The sequence below is a fragment of the Bos javanicus genome, chromosome 2 (assembly GCF_032452875.1).
Source record: "Bos javanicus breed banteng chromosome 2, ARS-OSU_banteng_1.0, whole genome shotgun sequence".
NCBI classification, from domain to species: Eukaryota; Metazoa; Chordata; class Mammalia; order Artiodactyla; family Bovidae; genus Bos; species Bos javanicus.
This window is the reverse complement of record NC_083869.1, coordinates 132,806,161-132,821,764: the sequence shown is the minus strand read 5'-3', so window position 1 is coordinate 132,821,764 and position 15,604 is coordinate 132,806,161. Positions and strand designations below refer to the sequence as shown.

Here is a 15,604-nt window from a genome sequence, read left to right as displayed (position 1 = left end):
CTCAAGAGTCTTCTCCAACACCACAGTTCAAAAGCATCAATTCTTCGGCGCTCAGCCTTCTTCACAGTCCAACTCTCACATCCATACATGACCACAGGAAAAACCATAGCCTTGACTAGACGGACCTTTGTTGGCAAAGTAATGTCTCTGCTTTTGAATATACTATCTAGGTTGGTCATAACTTCCTTCCAAGGAGTAAGCGTCTTTTAATTTCATGGCTGCAGTCACCATCTGTAGTGATTTTGGAGCCCAGAAAAATAAAGTCTGACACTATTTCCACTGTTTCCCCATCTATTTCCCATGAAGTGATGGATACTATTTAATAATAATGTCTTAGCTGCCTATGACTTTGCGCAAAGATAAGGAGGTGCTGATATTTGGGGGATTTAACAGACAGTCTCAGCCTTCTAAAGGACAGATTGAGGATTACTCTGGAGCCTCTGTGGAGATGGTGGTTTGGGGGAAATGCCTAGGCTGCATCTCAGGGCGTGTGTTTCGCATGACTCCTGGGAGCGCTGTTCTGGCTGGGTTGTGCTCCAGGGGTGCAGTCACACAGAACACTGTGAGAGCAACACCTCTGGGGTGTGCAGTGCAGGAGTGCTGCTCAGCTATACGTGGTTTTGTTTTGAAATTGACATAGATGGGACATTTGTGTGTTTCTCAGTATGTGTTTGATGAAAAATGCTGTTTTTATTTTAAAAACAGGGTAGATTTTCTGTGAAGCCTAAGTATGAGGTCTTTCAATTTTATGGCCCCCTTTCAAGGTCTTGGGAAGGGTGATAGCAATTTTATATATTTTTTTCATCAAAGAGGGCCCCCAGTTTTCTGAGATGCAAGGCTCACAAATCTGCATCCTGAGCATTTGAGGGGCTGAGGGGTCCTGATGCTCCTGAAACTTAGACTTACTTAACTTTGTGGTAAATTTGCCCACTTACTTAACTTTGTGGTAAATTTGTTTTTGAACATGCCTTTTCAAATGGCTTTATTTCTACTTAGTTGCATATTAAGTACATGGAGTCATACACACATGAGTGGGAGAAAGATGATTCAGAACTTGGTTAGGACGCATCACAGTGGTGCTCCCAGTCGGTGTTGTAGAGAGCCTGTGGACGGGGCGTCCTGGGGGCCAGGTGGCCTTTCTCTTCCGACGTGGACACCGCAGACCCTCGCTGGCATCTCCTCTCCCTCTGCCTGCAGATCCGCGGCACAGACAGGAGCAACGGGCGGGAGCTGCACATCGCGTACCGGCACGGCGAGCACTATGACAGCGTGCGCAGGCTCAACGACAACTCAGAGGCGCCCGCACGCCTGCAGACGGAGGTGAGCGGGCCGGCGTCCTCTGCTCTCAGCCCTGTGGGGATCCGGTCGGGGGCTCCGAGCCCTGGAGCCAGAAGCCAGGCACGTTTTCATAGAAAGCTGCCTCTAAGAATCTGTGGGCTTGTTTTTTTTTTTTTAAACTTTGTTCATTTGGGTGAGGGCAGTGGATAAAATTGTCATTCTGCTGCTTTCCCTCACAGTGATGGCTGTGGTTGCATGACTATAATTTATATAAACATTTAAAATTACTTCCATGTTTTAAAATTGATTCATGCTTCGTATCTAAAATTTGGGAACTATAGAAAAAGTAAAGAAGAGAATAAAACAACACGAATCAGCATTTTTGTAACTGTTTTCGTATTTGTATAGCTTTTCCCATTATTTCCTATGTCTTTCCTCACGTGATCAGACACTTTCTTTGTAATTTAAAGACACACGGTGCGGGTCACTCTGTCCCCGTTTGCCTCTCTGGTGACAGTGGGTGCGGCCACTGTTGTTAGCACACCGTAAAGCTGCCTACAGGTGTGTGCGTATCAGGCATCACGTGCGTGTGTGCATGTGGTCTAGCTTAGCTAGAGTGCGCGCTCCTCACCCACAGTCGTGGCATCCTCTGCGTAGCGTTCTGCGCTGCACGTTTCAAATGGAACATATCTCGGACTTTAATTCATAGCAGGACATAAGGAACTTCCTACATCTTTTTAAACGGCTCCGTGGTTACTTAGTGTGTGGATGCATTATGATGTGCTTCATTAGGCCCTTCGATGGACTTTATATGGCTTTCAAACTTGGTTTTTACAAACAACACACAGTGCCTTACATGCATGCTTTTCACACACGCGCGGGTGTATCTGTGGAGTAAATCCCTAGAAGGCTCTTTCCGCGTGGAGGATGTGTGCGTCTATGGCTTGGTGGCTTTGCCAGGCTGTTCCCTGCCGCAGTCTCACCAGCCTGCCCTCCCACTTGCAGCGTGTCTCTTCTGTACCTTTGCCGACACAGTGTGTTAGCAGTTTTTAAATCTGTGTCACTCAGCGAAAAATCCTAACAGAATTTTAATTTCTATTTTTCTTATTAATGAGCTTATACATCTTTTCTTGTGTTTAAAACCAGTTTGTACTTTCCTGTGTGTGAACTGTATGCATGTTCTTTATTTTTTTTCTGTTCAGTCTTCTTAATGATTTTTGGGAAATCCTTTATGTACTAGGGAAATTAGCCTCTATTTGAGATATGAGTTGCAAAATTTTTTTCAGTCTGTTATCTTTTTATTATTTCTCATATTGTCTTTGCTATGAAGGAATTTTAGATTTTTATGTGGTTAAATTTATCTCATTTTCAAGACATCAGGTAAATGTCTTCTGGGTTTTTGGGTCATAATTAGGAAGCTCTTTCCCATTCTGAGTTTAAAAAGAATTTTCACATACTTTATTTTAGTACTTCTGTATGTTCATTTTTTAAAAGAAAATTAGGTCACGTCTCTATTTGGTACTTACATTGTACAGATGTGAGTGTATGGATTCAACTGTATTTTTCCTTGTTGTTACTTCCTTGAGCCCAAACTGTTTATTTTTATAATTACACGTCTTTTTCTCCATTGATTTGGCTTGCTGCTGCTTCCATGTACTAAGTTCCCATATGTAGTTGGGTCTATTTCTAGACATTGAGTCTATTCCACTGTTTTTTTCTGTTCAGATGTTCATGTGTTCATTGTTTTAATTAAGAAAGTATATTTTAAAATCTAGTAGAATTTTTCACCCATCATTATTTTCTTTTTTTATGGTTGCCTGTATATTTTTGCTTTTTTGTTTTATATATATGACTGTTAGAATAAGTTTGTCTAGCTAAAAAGTCCTGGTAGTATTTCCTTTCATTGTAATCTCGTTAAATTAACAAACAAGCAGACACTGACATCTGTATGATATTGGATCTTCCTAGCCGGGAACCTGGTGATCTTTTTATTTGTTTAATCGACTGTTTTCAGTTATCTGCAGGAGCGTTTTTTCATATAGATCTATCCCATTTTTTGCTGATCTTACTCTTACATGTTTTGTGTTTTCCGTCCCTTTTGTAAGGAAAGGGTCTTTTTTCCCTTTACATTTGTAGATATGAAATTTGATAACAAAATATTAGTTATGGATATACTCAGCTAGCCTACAGAGTTTTCTTTTTAATTGAGGTAAAGTTCACATAACGTAAAATTCACCATTTTCATGTGTACAGTTCATTGGCACTGAATACACCCACAAAGCTGAATAAACACTTCCTCTATCCAGTTCCAAATAATTTTCAACACCCCACAAGAAAGCCTGGTGCCCATTAAGCAGTTACTGCCCATTGCTTTTCAGCCCCAGCCCCCACCAGTCTACTTTCTGTCTCTGGTTTTACTTTTTCTGGACATTTTTTATAAATGGAATCACACTCTGTGTGGCTTTTCAGGTCTGGCTTTCCTCAGCGTGATGTTTCTAGGTTCATCCACGTCACTGCACATCCCATTACTTAGTTCCTTTGCAGGGTCGAGCAGTACTCCCGTTTTATTGATACACCACGCTTTGTTTACCGTTTCATCTGTTGATGGGCATTTGAGTGGTTTCTGTTCTTTGGCTGCTGTGAATAGCGCTGCTGTGGTTATTTGGGTGTAGTGTTTGTTTGCGTACCTGTTCTCAACGTTTTGGGAGTACAGTGACCTTTGAACAAGGGGTCAGGGGTACCAGTGATGCACAGCTGAAAATCTGAGTGTAACGTACAGATTCACTTGCAGATCTGAGCTTCTGTGTCTGCAGTTCTGCACTTAGGTTTGGCCAGTGCTGAATTGCGCAGCACTAAGGCCTTGGCCCCTGGGAGCGTCTGTGTGAGCGCACCTGTGCGGTCCAGGTCTGTCAGCTGGCTGTGGGAGTGACGCGCTGGGCCCTGTGCTGACTCTGCCTTTAGCTTTCTGGGAAACTACCGTGCTGTTCTCCGCAGTGCATAGCTGCTCTGTTTCACGTCCCCACCAGCGGAGTACGCAGGGCTTCACTTTCTCTCCATCCTCACAGCACTTGTTATGTTTCCTTCTTTCTTGTTAAAACTGCGGCCAGCCTACAAGATGTGAAGTGGCATCTTGTGGTTTTGATTTTCATTCCGTGTGATTAACGATATTCAGCATCTTTTCATGTGCTTGTTTGCCATTTGTTTATCTTTGAAGAGATGTCTGTTCAAGTCCTTTGCACGTGTTTTAATTGCACTTTTTGTGATTTGGTTGTTGAATTCTAAAAAGCTCTTTATATACTCTGGACACTAGATTCTTATATGACTTTCCAGAATTCTTTTTGTTTGAAGTAGTTTTTTTTGTTTTGTTTTCTGTCTCTCTTAAAGGTGTAGAATTATCTGCAAATAGTGATAACTTTTCTTCCTTTTCAGTTTTATACTTCTAATTTTTCTTTACTGGGGGGCTAATTGCATTGCTGTTCTCCAAGACGTTGTTAAATAACCACGGTGGTGGTGAAGCTCCTTATTGTGTTCCTTACTTGAGTGGGAATGAAGCTCCATTCTGTGGGTAATTTAACTACACCCACGCTCAGAAACCTGTAGTTGTTGGCAGTTATTCACCACCCTTCGTGGCAGTGGGATGAGCACTTTTACATAAATCCTTTCTATCTGTGATATTATTTCCTTGGATAAATTTCAAAGAATCCTGATACACATAGCCAAACTGTTAGGGTAAAGTTTTAGAATAGGTTTTGCTTTTTATTATACATTCTATGGAATATACTGCCCGTCGCTGGCTCCCACTTGCCTTTTATTGGCAGAAAGCGAAAGTGTCCTTGCTTATGTTCCACTCGCTGCATTAGTAGCAAGCAGAGGGAGAAAGTGGTCGGAAGCCACGGACGGATGACTTTAGCTTTTCTGAAATGGGCTTAGGTCATAAAGTCCTGTGGACACCAAGTGAGTGGCCCTTGGTGGCTTTAGAATTGGGACTACAGGTTCCCATGAGTGTGGTGGTAGTACGGGAAGTTGGCAGACTCACGCTCACCTGTGATGATCTGCTCTGGACAGGAGCTCCAGCACACAGCTTGCTGAGCCAGTAGAGCCTAGGGAAGCAGGTGAGAGTCGGGTGTGTGTCTCTGCAAGGTGAGCTGTCCTGCTGAAAGAGCTCATTGGGTGCTCACGTAGAAGACTGATTCTGTTACTAGGCCCACAGTTCTAGAATCCAGCTGAGACAAGTATGTGCTGCCCGAGTCAGCAGTCATTGCCAAAATGTTGGTCTCTAATGCCATTTTTAGAGAAGGCAATGGCACCCCACTCCAGTACTCTTGCCTGGAAAATCCCATGGACGGAGGAGCCTGGTAGGCTGCAGTCCATGGGGTCGCAAAGAGTCGGACACGACTGAGCTACTTCACTTTCATGCATTGGAGAAAGAAATGGCAACCCACTCCAGTGTTCTTGCCTGGAGAATCCCAGGGGTGGGGGAGCCTGGTGGGCTGCCGTCCATTGGATCGCGCAGAGTCAGACCCGACTGAAGTGACTTAGTAGTAGTAATGCCATTTTTACTGAACAGTTTATCCCATATCTTAGGCCTTCTTTAAAAAAAAAAAAAAGCTTTATTTGTGCCAGGTCTTCGCTGTGGCACCTGGGGCGTTTGATCTTCACCGCGCCTTGCAGGAGCTTCAGTTGTGGCTGTGAACTCTGTGTGGCGTGTGGGAGCTAGTTCCCTGACGGGTCAGACCTGGGCCTGCTGCATTTAGGATGTGGGGTCTTCGCCACAGGACCAACAGGGAAGTCCCTGGGCCTTTCCTCTTAACACTTCAAGCCGTGGCCTGGAGTCTCAGTGTGTGCATGAAATGTAGCTTCGTGCTTTCTGTTCCTTTAAGATGGTTTCTGAATGTTTTTTCATATATTTGAATGTTTTGAGAAGATGGAGTATTTTCCTGTATTCAAAATTCTGAACATAAGTTGCTAGAGTTCCATGATTATCACTCTTTCTGCGTCCTTTAGTTTCAGATGCTTCATCAAGATGAATCAAATAAAAGAGAGAAGAGCAAGGCAAAGGGAGTCGACTCTGAGGATGACCTGCGAGATGAAGTAGAAGATGCTGTCCAGAAAGTCTGCAACGCAACTGGGTGTTCTGTTAGTATTTGTCGTGTGGTAACTGTGATTTAGCAGCGGTCCCTGACCTTTTTGGCACCAGGAAGTGGTTTCGTGGAAGACAGTTTTTCCACAGATCAAGGGGACCTGGGGGATGGTGGTTTTGGGATGATTCAAGTTCATTACATTTACCGTGCACTTTATTTCTAATCTAACGCCACCGCCGATCTGATAGGAGGGACTGGTCCGTGGCCTGGAGGTTGGGGATCCCAGGTTTATAGACAGGCATTGTTGAAAACCGGTCGGTACAGGTTTAACTTTTTGAGAAACTGCCACACTGTTACGGCCTCACTCTAGCATACCAACACCTGGTGAGCCAAAGCAGGCCCATGATGTTTGTAGTTTGATTTAGTTATGTAGTGTGACTTACTGAGAGCTGTTTATTCGTTTCTGTCTTGTTTTCTCCAGTTTACCCAGTATTGTTCAAAATCCTAAGAAAGTATGTGGATTTATTATTTTCTGACTAGTGCACTTTTATACGAATTCACTTTATTAAACAGTTATTTCAGGTGTTCACCTTACTGAGAATATTAAGACATTTTCTAGATAGAAAGTCTTGAAACCTTGCCTCAGTTGCATCATTTTGTGCATCAAATTGTTGACGTAGAGATGGATAGGAAAGTACACCCAGGTTCCGATGTGTTCTTTGTTTCTTTCATAGGATTTTAGTTTGATAGTTCAGAACCTAGAAGCTGAAAATTATAATATTGAATCTGCGATCATTGCCATGCTGCAGATGAACCCGGGGAGAAGAAATAGTAAGTCTGTGATTGATATTCCTAAGCTTTCAAGATGATTATGTTGGTGATTTTTCAAATATTTAATTTTAATATTTTTATTAATAATTGGAGAACAATCGCCTTATAATGTTGTGCTGGGGTCTGCTGCACAACAGCATGAATAAACTCTTAAGTACGCATATATCCTTCCCTGTGGGGCCTCCCCTCCGCAGTCCCCCCCAGGTCATAGGTCATCATAGGCCACCAGGCTGAGCTCGCTGTGCTGCGCGGAGCTTCCCGCTGGCCCTGTCTACACGGGGTGGTGTGCATATGTCAGTGTCACTCTCTCAGCTCCTTTCCACAGGTCGGTTCTCTGTGTCTCTGTCTCTGTTCCTCCCTGTAACTAGGCTCATCAGTGCCGTTTTTTTAGATTCCATGCGGTGCATTGATGGGATCAATTTTTCACTTTTAATCACGTGGCAGGTAGTTAACTGTATTGTCATTTATTCATTTAGCAGTTGTTTATTGAGCACCTTGTGTGTGCAGGCGATTTTTCCTGGGTGCTAGCTCTGCATCAGGAAGCGTGTAGTCTGGGGGTGGAGGGGCAAGGTGGAGGCAGGTAAGTAAATTGGCGTAATCATATGTAATGAAGTTGGGGTACAGGGTGCTAGGGCGCGCATGTGAAGGCCACCTAGCCAGTTTTGGACGAGTGGACAGTGTCAGGGAAGACTTATCCTTTTAGAAAGAAGATTCCGTTATAATACCAGAATGATAACTGAAGTGGAATGGAGAGAAAAATTACTTTTCTAATGGAAATATTTACATTATTAGCATCAGTCAACTGGTGATGATTCAGAATTTTTCTTTGCTTAAACTGAGTTTAATTGTATGATTCAGAGGAAGGAAAAAAATGTTAATATCTGTTTTTGCAAGTTATTTATTTTTTGAATGATTTCAGTATTCATTGCCAGACATTTTATGCCAGATACTGTTCCTGGCATTATATTAATACTTTTCTGATTGGGTATTTTATTATCCTCCTTATATGTTTGTTGTACCTTCTTAGAAAGCTGATCGTGTGATTTTAAAGCAGCGCCAAACAGAGTCTGTGCTACCCCGTGTGGGTAGGCTAAGTGAGGGGGCTAAGTGAGGCTGAGGAACTAAACTTAAAATTTCATTTAACTTTATTTTTAATTTAAACAGCCACATGTGGCTAGTAGCCACTGTATTGGAGAGCACAGTTTTAGAGCTTATTTCCTTTCTGTTTTAGGGGTACAAATGAAAGATTTCTCCCTAAAAATTCATGTTAAAAAGTGGTTTAAACTGATAAAGCACTCAGCTGGTAGGAAGCTGATGAGAGGATTGGTCAATGGGTTATTATAAAATTTCTCTTCCAAATTTTACCAATAATTTTTTCCTTATGTTCCCCACTGTATTGACTTGATACTGGAATTTTGCCTCAAGGAAACTTGCTCTCCGAATGACAGTGATATAGGGAGCCAGGTACTTTGAGTCTTTTAACATTTGTCATGGTGTGTAACTATCTTAGATTTTCAGTTTAACAAACCGTCTTTCTCTGAAAGATGCAGAGGAGAAGCTTGAGCCCAGTGGTGGAGTGCTGACGCAGTGCGGTCCTTTATGGGAAGAGGGTGGCAGTGGCACCAGAATCTTCGGAAATCAGGGTGTAAATGAAGGCAGGACCGAAAGCAGTAAGGCGCGGGCCAGCCCTGCTGAAGAAAACACAGCAAATAAAAACCAGCTCCCAAAGGTAGGCGTGCTGGGGTTGCCGGGGTAAATGGTGAGTGAGTGAGTGAGTGAAGTCACTCAGTCGGGGCTCTGTAATTTGGCAGCTGTGGCGGGAACTTGGAGCTCGCATTCGTGTGTGATTTTATTTTGATTTATAAAGTGGTTACTGTAGGAAGTACGGGGAGTGCCTGGGGGTATATGATGAAGCGGAATGAAGACCCCACTTGTCCCGGTTGGACTTTGCAGTGACGCACGGAAGGAAGTATACTCTGAGTTCCTGCTCTGTACACACAGATCGGCTCCTCCTCCTGCCTAATGTCACCGCGTGTGGGTGGCTTTCTTGGCTGATCATGTGATTGCATCCCATTTGTTGTAAATGCTGTCATCTTTAGCGAACACCTTGTGTATAAATCTTTGTATATTGCATTATTCACTTGGCTAGAGTCCCAGAAGAAGAATTAACAGGTTAAAGGGCATGGAAATGTGAATCTTTTTAAGATCTTCTGGTAAGTTGTCAGATGCTTCCAAGAAAAGTTGTGCTTCTCCCTTCCCAGCCCAACACTCAAAAGCAATATATGACGCCATGACTTTTACTGAATTTGGGACCTCTTGTTAAGATTTTTACCAGGAAGTTCTGAGCTTAGAATGTAACGTAATGTAAAAAGTCACAGGCAGGGGCTGAGATGCAGGAAGCTTGTAAGGATTCTGTTAGGACCCCTGGGGCAGTATACACAAAAAGGCATCCTGTGGCATTTTTGAGCATTGTCTCCAGCTGGCCTAGGGTTAATGTTTCTTTAGGTCACTTTGACTTACTTTATGAGGAGAATGGAATTGCCTATATTTGCTGGCCTGGTGCGGGGGTGTACACTTGGACTGACTCACACGGCAGTCTCCTCTCTCAGGTCACAAACAAACAGAGGCGAGAGCAGCAGCGACTAGAGAAGAAGAAACGACAGGAGGAGAGGCACCGCCACAAAGCCCTGGAGAGCAGGAGCCACAGGGGCAGCAACAGAAGCGAGGCTGACGCAAGCACCCAGGTCACCTTGGTGAAGACCTTCGCGGCTCTCAGCATCTGACTCTGGCCTCCTGGGAGTTGGGGAAGCGAGTGGAAAGTGGAGGGCTGTGTGCCAGGCTTTCCAGTAAGGCCGTCCTTTTACAGAACAAAACTCAACCCACAGAATCACTCACTGAGTTAGTTTCCTTCAAGCTGCCTCTTTTTTGTTCAGAGTTTTGTCCAGTGATGTGTTTTATTTAATGAAAGTGCAGTGAAGCCATTCATGTTCTGTGTTTAAAATACCGAGTTTTAGGGGTGGATAGTTAGGTAAAAAAAAAAAAAACACAAAAAACTTTTAAGTGTGGTTTTATTTGTCCTGAAAATTTAGAGTTTGGTGACCCTGGGATCTTTCCTTAACACTTGGGGTGAGTTTTGCTGTAATTGTGGATGAAGTAGTTTAGATTAATTGCTAGAAATTCAGAGGACAAGTTTCCTTTGTTTCCGTTTCATTTTCAAACAGACATTAATATGCAGGATAGTTTATAAATGATCTCCAACTCAGGTACATGTTTAGAATTAACTTTCTTCTACTCCAAGTTAATCAGAGAATAATTCAGGAAATGTTTTTCCAAAGTAATGTGATAGGGAGGTTGTGGCCTGTAGTCAGGGTGGCGGTTAAACAACCGCGTTTCTCTTCCTGGTGGTGATGTTCAGATGGGATTGCAGGCACTGCCGGTTCGTTTGTACTCAAGCCATATGATAAATGGGCCTGACTGTTAACTAGGCCTGGGCCTTGCGGGAAAGTTGGTCGTGTTGCTGAGTGTTTGATACTTGCTTCTTGGTGGTAAGAAGGTGTTGCATGACTGCTTATGATACAGGTCTGGGATTCTGAAAGCATGCAGTCCAGAATCCGTAGTTGTGAAGGGAAAGATCACGAGAGTCTGAGGTTTTGCATAGGAGGAGTCTGAAGAGTTCTTTTTGTTTTGTATGGAGAGAGTGTCTGGAAGACTTGCTAAGGTTTTTCATGTTCACATTTTAAGTGAGTGACTGTCTTTTCTTTCTTGCTATTCTAGATTTAGAGAGATTCCTTCAGAGGGAAAGTAACTTGAGCTGTTGCTTAATTTGTTAGTATTGTGAAAATGAAATCCCATAAAGTGCTGCACTTTCTTCTTTCTAGTTAAGCCCTGATTGGGATTTTGCTCTTGGGAAAACTCTCCAGCACCCTCTGGAAGTCGTCAGGGACTTAGGTTAGACCAGCTGGGCTGAGAAAGCACTGTGGCTGAGGCCCTGCCGTGGCTGCACAGTGCTGAAATAGTCGGGTTTGGGCAGTGGGAGGCATCGTTCCTCAAACTGAGTTAGATGGATGTGAGCTTTAAAACTGACCCTTCAAGTGGCCAGTCTTGGACCGTTTTGCCTTTTGAGGACCTGGTATTGGAAGAAATAATATATGCTGAACTGAAAGGTGAACTACTGGTTTTCTCCTCCATCTCAAATTTCAAAATTACAAGAGTTCCAAGGCAAACGGAAAACGACAAGAAGGTTTTGACATGTATAGACATAGCATTGTGTGGGCTGCCCTTGGATTCAGCGGGTTGTCTCTATCAGCAGGTGATTTGCTTTCTTTGGTTTTGATTATGTGTTTTAATTTTCTGTGTGTTGGACTTTGGTAACTTTTCATGGTTGGAGCCTCAGTAGTCTCTTGGAGGTTGCCCCCAAGACACGCTGGTACAGTACATGAGCCTAGCAGGTTTAGAAACGACAGAGCGTTTTTTCTTTGCACACTGCAGAGTGTGAGTAAGAGCTTCTGGCGCTCAGTGCGAGGAGGTGAGCCGTCTCTGTTGCCTCGCTGTCTCCAAGGGAGCGCGCACCACTGCTTCAGGCTCTGTTCTCCTGGCTTTCCACTGTGGCCGAGCATCTGAGTGGGCGCTGCTTCTTGAATGTTTGTACTGTGAGGATTCAGGAGACCAGCTCCTCTCACACGATTAAGCAGTTAGGAGTCTGAAATAGCTGAGGGAGACCCATCGTCAGAAGTAGGATTGCTTTATTTTCATGGCTAAAGATCGTGGCCTTGGGCTCTGTTGGGTTTTAGAAGTTGCTAAAGAGGTACTATAGAATATTGGGTGCATTTATTTATGAATTACCTAATTCTGAGGATGCGCTTCGCCTTTTCTTGGGTAAAGTAACTGGTTTTAAAAACTAATCTAGTGGCTTCAGTAATTGTCTTTTATTACTATTTCACAGTTTTCCAGTTATAATTGGTCCGTGTTCAGTATGTTAATTATTAGGGATGGGGTACATGTATCCAACTGTAGTGACACCTTCTAGCTAAGGGTTTAACTGTAAACCTCACTGCCTCTGTCCCACCAGAGTATGAGGTAGGTGCAATCCATGTGGTGGCTGGTGGCCTTGGTAGGCTCGGGAGAACCCCCTTATTGGCAGCCAGGTGGGGGCCTGGCGTGTTTGCTGGTCCTGGGCTGACTGCTCAGTGCCGGTTGCCCGTGCAGTTACTCAGGGGCACAGCATAGTGAGGAGTGACGTTTTCTTAACCTCTGAGGCTGTTAGATGTTTGTTCTGGGGGGTTATCTCCGTAGCTTTGGTCAGGAGAAAGGGGATGGGGTGGTGGTCCATAGCTGCTTACTTGTCTTATAAGCTGTACATAAAAGTTTCTTGAATTTTTTTTAAAAAAAGATTTTTTTTAAAGGTCAAAATAAGAAATAAAATTTTAGTGGCAACAGCTTTGTACTAGAGAGGTAGATGCATTAAAACAGCATAGAACCAGAAATTCTAAATTAATATAGTTGCCACCAGGAGATGTTAGAGAGAAGTTGTGTATGTATATTGGATTTTTCAATAATAGCGTATGCTTTTAGGAGTGAAGTCTGGCTGAAGAATTGTGGCAGAAAGGAGTCTCAAAGGGTCGAGCTTGTCTGTGGTTCCCCCTGTAAGCTCTGAATACACTTCCACACCCCGTGTGATTCCGAGGGCTGGTGAAGTGGGAGCTCTGCTGTGGGGCAGCTGGGGCCGGGCTTGGAGGGGGTGGTTCCTGACGCGCCGCCTCCCCGCCCAGGGAGCTCTGCCGGCGACGGGGGCGCCGCGCCGTGTTCCATAGGTGGGATCAGGACTTGGCACAGGGCCGTGCCTGCCTCGTGGGAGTCCTGTCCTCGGTGTGCAGTCTCTCTCACTCTGAGAAGCTCTCTAGACTGCCTGGGCGTTACCAGGTCCACAGGGAACACCGTCAGGTTACCTCTGTGAGACGTTCAACCCAGAGCGTGCAGTCGGCTGAAGGAAACTCGGGTTCCTCGTCAGGGCTGGCTCACACTCAGCCTGGCCAGAAGGGTCGGTGTGGGCGGCGTGACGGGGGAGCTTCTTGCTTTCGGTGCCGTGGCCCTCTGGCTCCACTTGGGGTAGACGCGTAGCTCTTCACCTTTTTACCTCAAGGCTCTGTCTATCTGTGGCAAACCTTTAGACTCAGAGTCTGATGCAGTTTTTTTGTTTATTTTTGTTTGTTTGTTTTGGCGTTTTCATCATTCACTGTTTCGTCATCTCAGCTTTCAGAACAAGTGTTGCTCAGACTCTGGGGCCTCCGACGGCTGTTCTGAGGCGATTTGATAACGGCACTTTCCACGAGGTGTGTCTTTCTGACTCTAAAGCAAACTGTATGTTTCCACTGATGTCGTTAAGTTGAAGATCTCGATTTTAAATGATGGCCGATCTTCTGCCGTCACCTACGAGAGAGGGGACCGACAGTTGGTTTGCAGCAGAGACACTGAGCAGCAGTCACGAAGTGCGTGCACGGAACTGAGCTCAGAAGGTGCCCCCAGAACCCGGCCCTGGGCAGGATTTGGGCCTTGTCCACTGCCTGTCCCCATGTGTCCAGGGTAACATGCCCCGTGGAAACCTCAGGCTCTTACCCATTTCCTCAGAGGGATTACCTTCTAGAGTCCTGCTCCCGTAGTTCAGACTACTTTGTAACTCGATTAAATTGTCTAGCGTCCTTGCAGAGTTACTCGAGAAGGAGCTGATGCCAGTGAAGAAGAATTTCTGTGAAAGCGCGAACGTGTGTGTGGTGACCTTGCTGTGAGCAGGGCGTCCCTCGATCCAGAACCACTGGTGCTCGCTGTGCCGCAGCGCCGGGCAGTCACGACCGCTGGGCAAAAGCTCGGCGGCCCAGCCTCCCGCTCCCATCTCAGCATCCACCGGGGCACCGTTGCCAGCTGTCCGTGATGGGGGTTTGAGTGTGGCCCCAGGCCTCGGCCTGCACGCCGATCCCTCGGCCACAGCTGGAGTGCGGCTGGGGCTCCTCTCCTGGTTCATCTTCTGGGGGGAATGGCCCTCGGCCTCCCCGGAGCAACCCTTCCAGCATCCACCAGCAGTGAGCACCGTGAGAAGGGAGGAGCCGGGAGCCTGACGGCAGACCTCTGTTCCCCGTGCTAACGGGGAAGCGCTGGTGGGCGTTAGTCCCCTTGGCGAGGGAGGGCAGGTGGGTCTGTGGAGAACACCAGAGCCCCTGTGGCTCAGCCACCTTCTCTTTTTCTCCTAATTGCACTATACTTGCTCTCGCTGCAGTCCGGAGATACCCAAGACCTCCGTGGGGTCGTGACCCAGAGACTTGGCAAGTCTCGCCTTATCTGTGGAGCTCGACAGGGAGAAATGTGACCATTGTCTGATGTCTGTAGTTCATTTCTTCCTTCTTTGCTTGCGTTGTGTTACTCTGAAGCGTTTTGTTTTTATTTACCAAAGTACTGTACTTGGCTATTTGCAGTGTTTCCAAAACCAAATATTTTCCTTTTTTGTGTTTTTAATCTTCAATACTTGGTGCAATAGAAGCTGCAAAGATGTGCCACTTTATCTACGAAATGGAGTTTTGTACACCAATAAATTCTAGTTTAAAGACAGAGTTTCGAGTTGTCTTTGTCACTATCTGACCGCCGTTTGACGGCACGAGATGGAGAGCCTGCTGGTCCTTCTCAGAGACTTTGCAGGAAACTGGGCCTGTTCTGCCCGTGGACAGTCGTTTGGGATCTCACTGAGCTCAAGCATCTGATTGCAGCTTCCGTCCAGATGAGTGTGGCCGCGCACACGGGGGGCCCTCCTCCTCTTTCCACCTGGTGTCTAAGAAGGTCTCTCATAGTTAGCAGTTGTCTAAATACAGAGCAGCTGTCTTTTGGCTGCCCTGAGGGTTTCTCTAGAACTCTGGGGCTTGGTTTGACTCCATTCCAGGAGGGATCGCCTTCCCCCAGACACACGTGGGCAGCAGTGACTGCACAGGTTACCTGGAAGAGGTGCTCGGGACGGGGAGGGGCAGGCGGCCACAGAGCGCCAGACGGATGGGACCCCTGGGCGAGACCGCCGGGGCCGGTCCCGAGGCCAAGGTTGCTGCCGTCTGGCCAGCCGCATCGCAGCTTTCTGGTTTTGGCCTCTGGGTTCCCGCCTGATCTTGTTCTGTGTGCTCATCAAGCAGCCTGTGGATGGGCTCCACGGTACCTCGACACCGAAAGGGCTCTGCTGCCACCCTGGGTGGGTGAGGACTCCAGCAGCTGGCGAGGCCGTCCCTTCCCTCTCGGTCACTGTCCTCCCCATGCGGTTTGCCTCCCTCCATGACCCGGAGACCTTGGGGTGCACAGATGCTACCCAGTTCCTGAGCCCACGAGGCCCAGACGCCGGACCCTGCTCACCCGACTGAGAATCTCTGAAAGATCTGCTAGGACTGGAG

General features: G+C 45.8%; 1 protein-coding gene across 2 annotated transcripts in view; it reads left to right on the top strand.

Annotated features, from left to right (window-relative positions):
- OTUD3 (OTU deubiquitinase 3) overlaps window positions 1-14,788 on the top strand; it is a 33,811-nt gene extending 19,023 nt beyond the window's left edge. Inside the window, exons 4-9 of one of the 2 annotated variants that reach the window (XR_009732115.1) lie at window positions 1,198-1,320; window positions 6,283-6,414; window positions 7,094-7,190; window positions 8,735-8,919; window positions 9,800-14,338; window positions 14,458-14,788. Coding sequence is in view for 1 of the 2 variants with exons in the window: in XM_061394756.1 (XP_061250740.1) it covers window positions 1,198-1,320; window positions 6,283-6,414; window positions 7,094-7,190; window positions 8,735-8,919; window positions 9,800-9,973 (711 nt within the window). In the remaining variant the exon portion in view is untranslated. Of the gene's footprint in view, window positions 1-1,197; window positions 1,321-6,282; window positions 6,415-7,093; window positions 7,191-8,734; window positions 8,920-9,799 lie in introns of both variants that reach the window. The other variant, XM_061394756.1, reaches the window with a different exon arrangement.
- The last annotated feature ends 816 nt before the right edge of the window (window positions 14,789-15,604 follow it).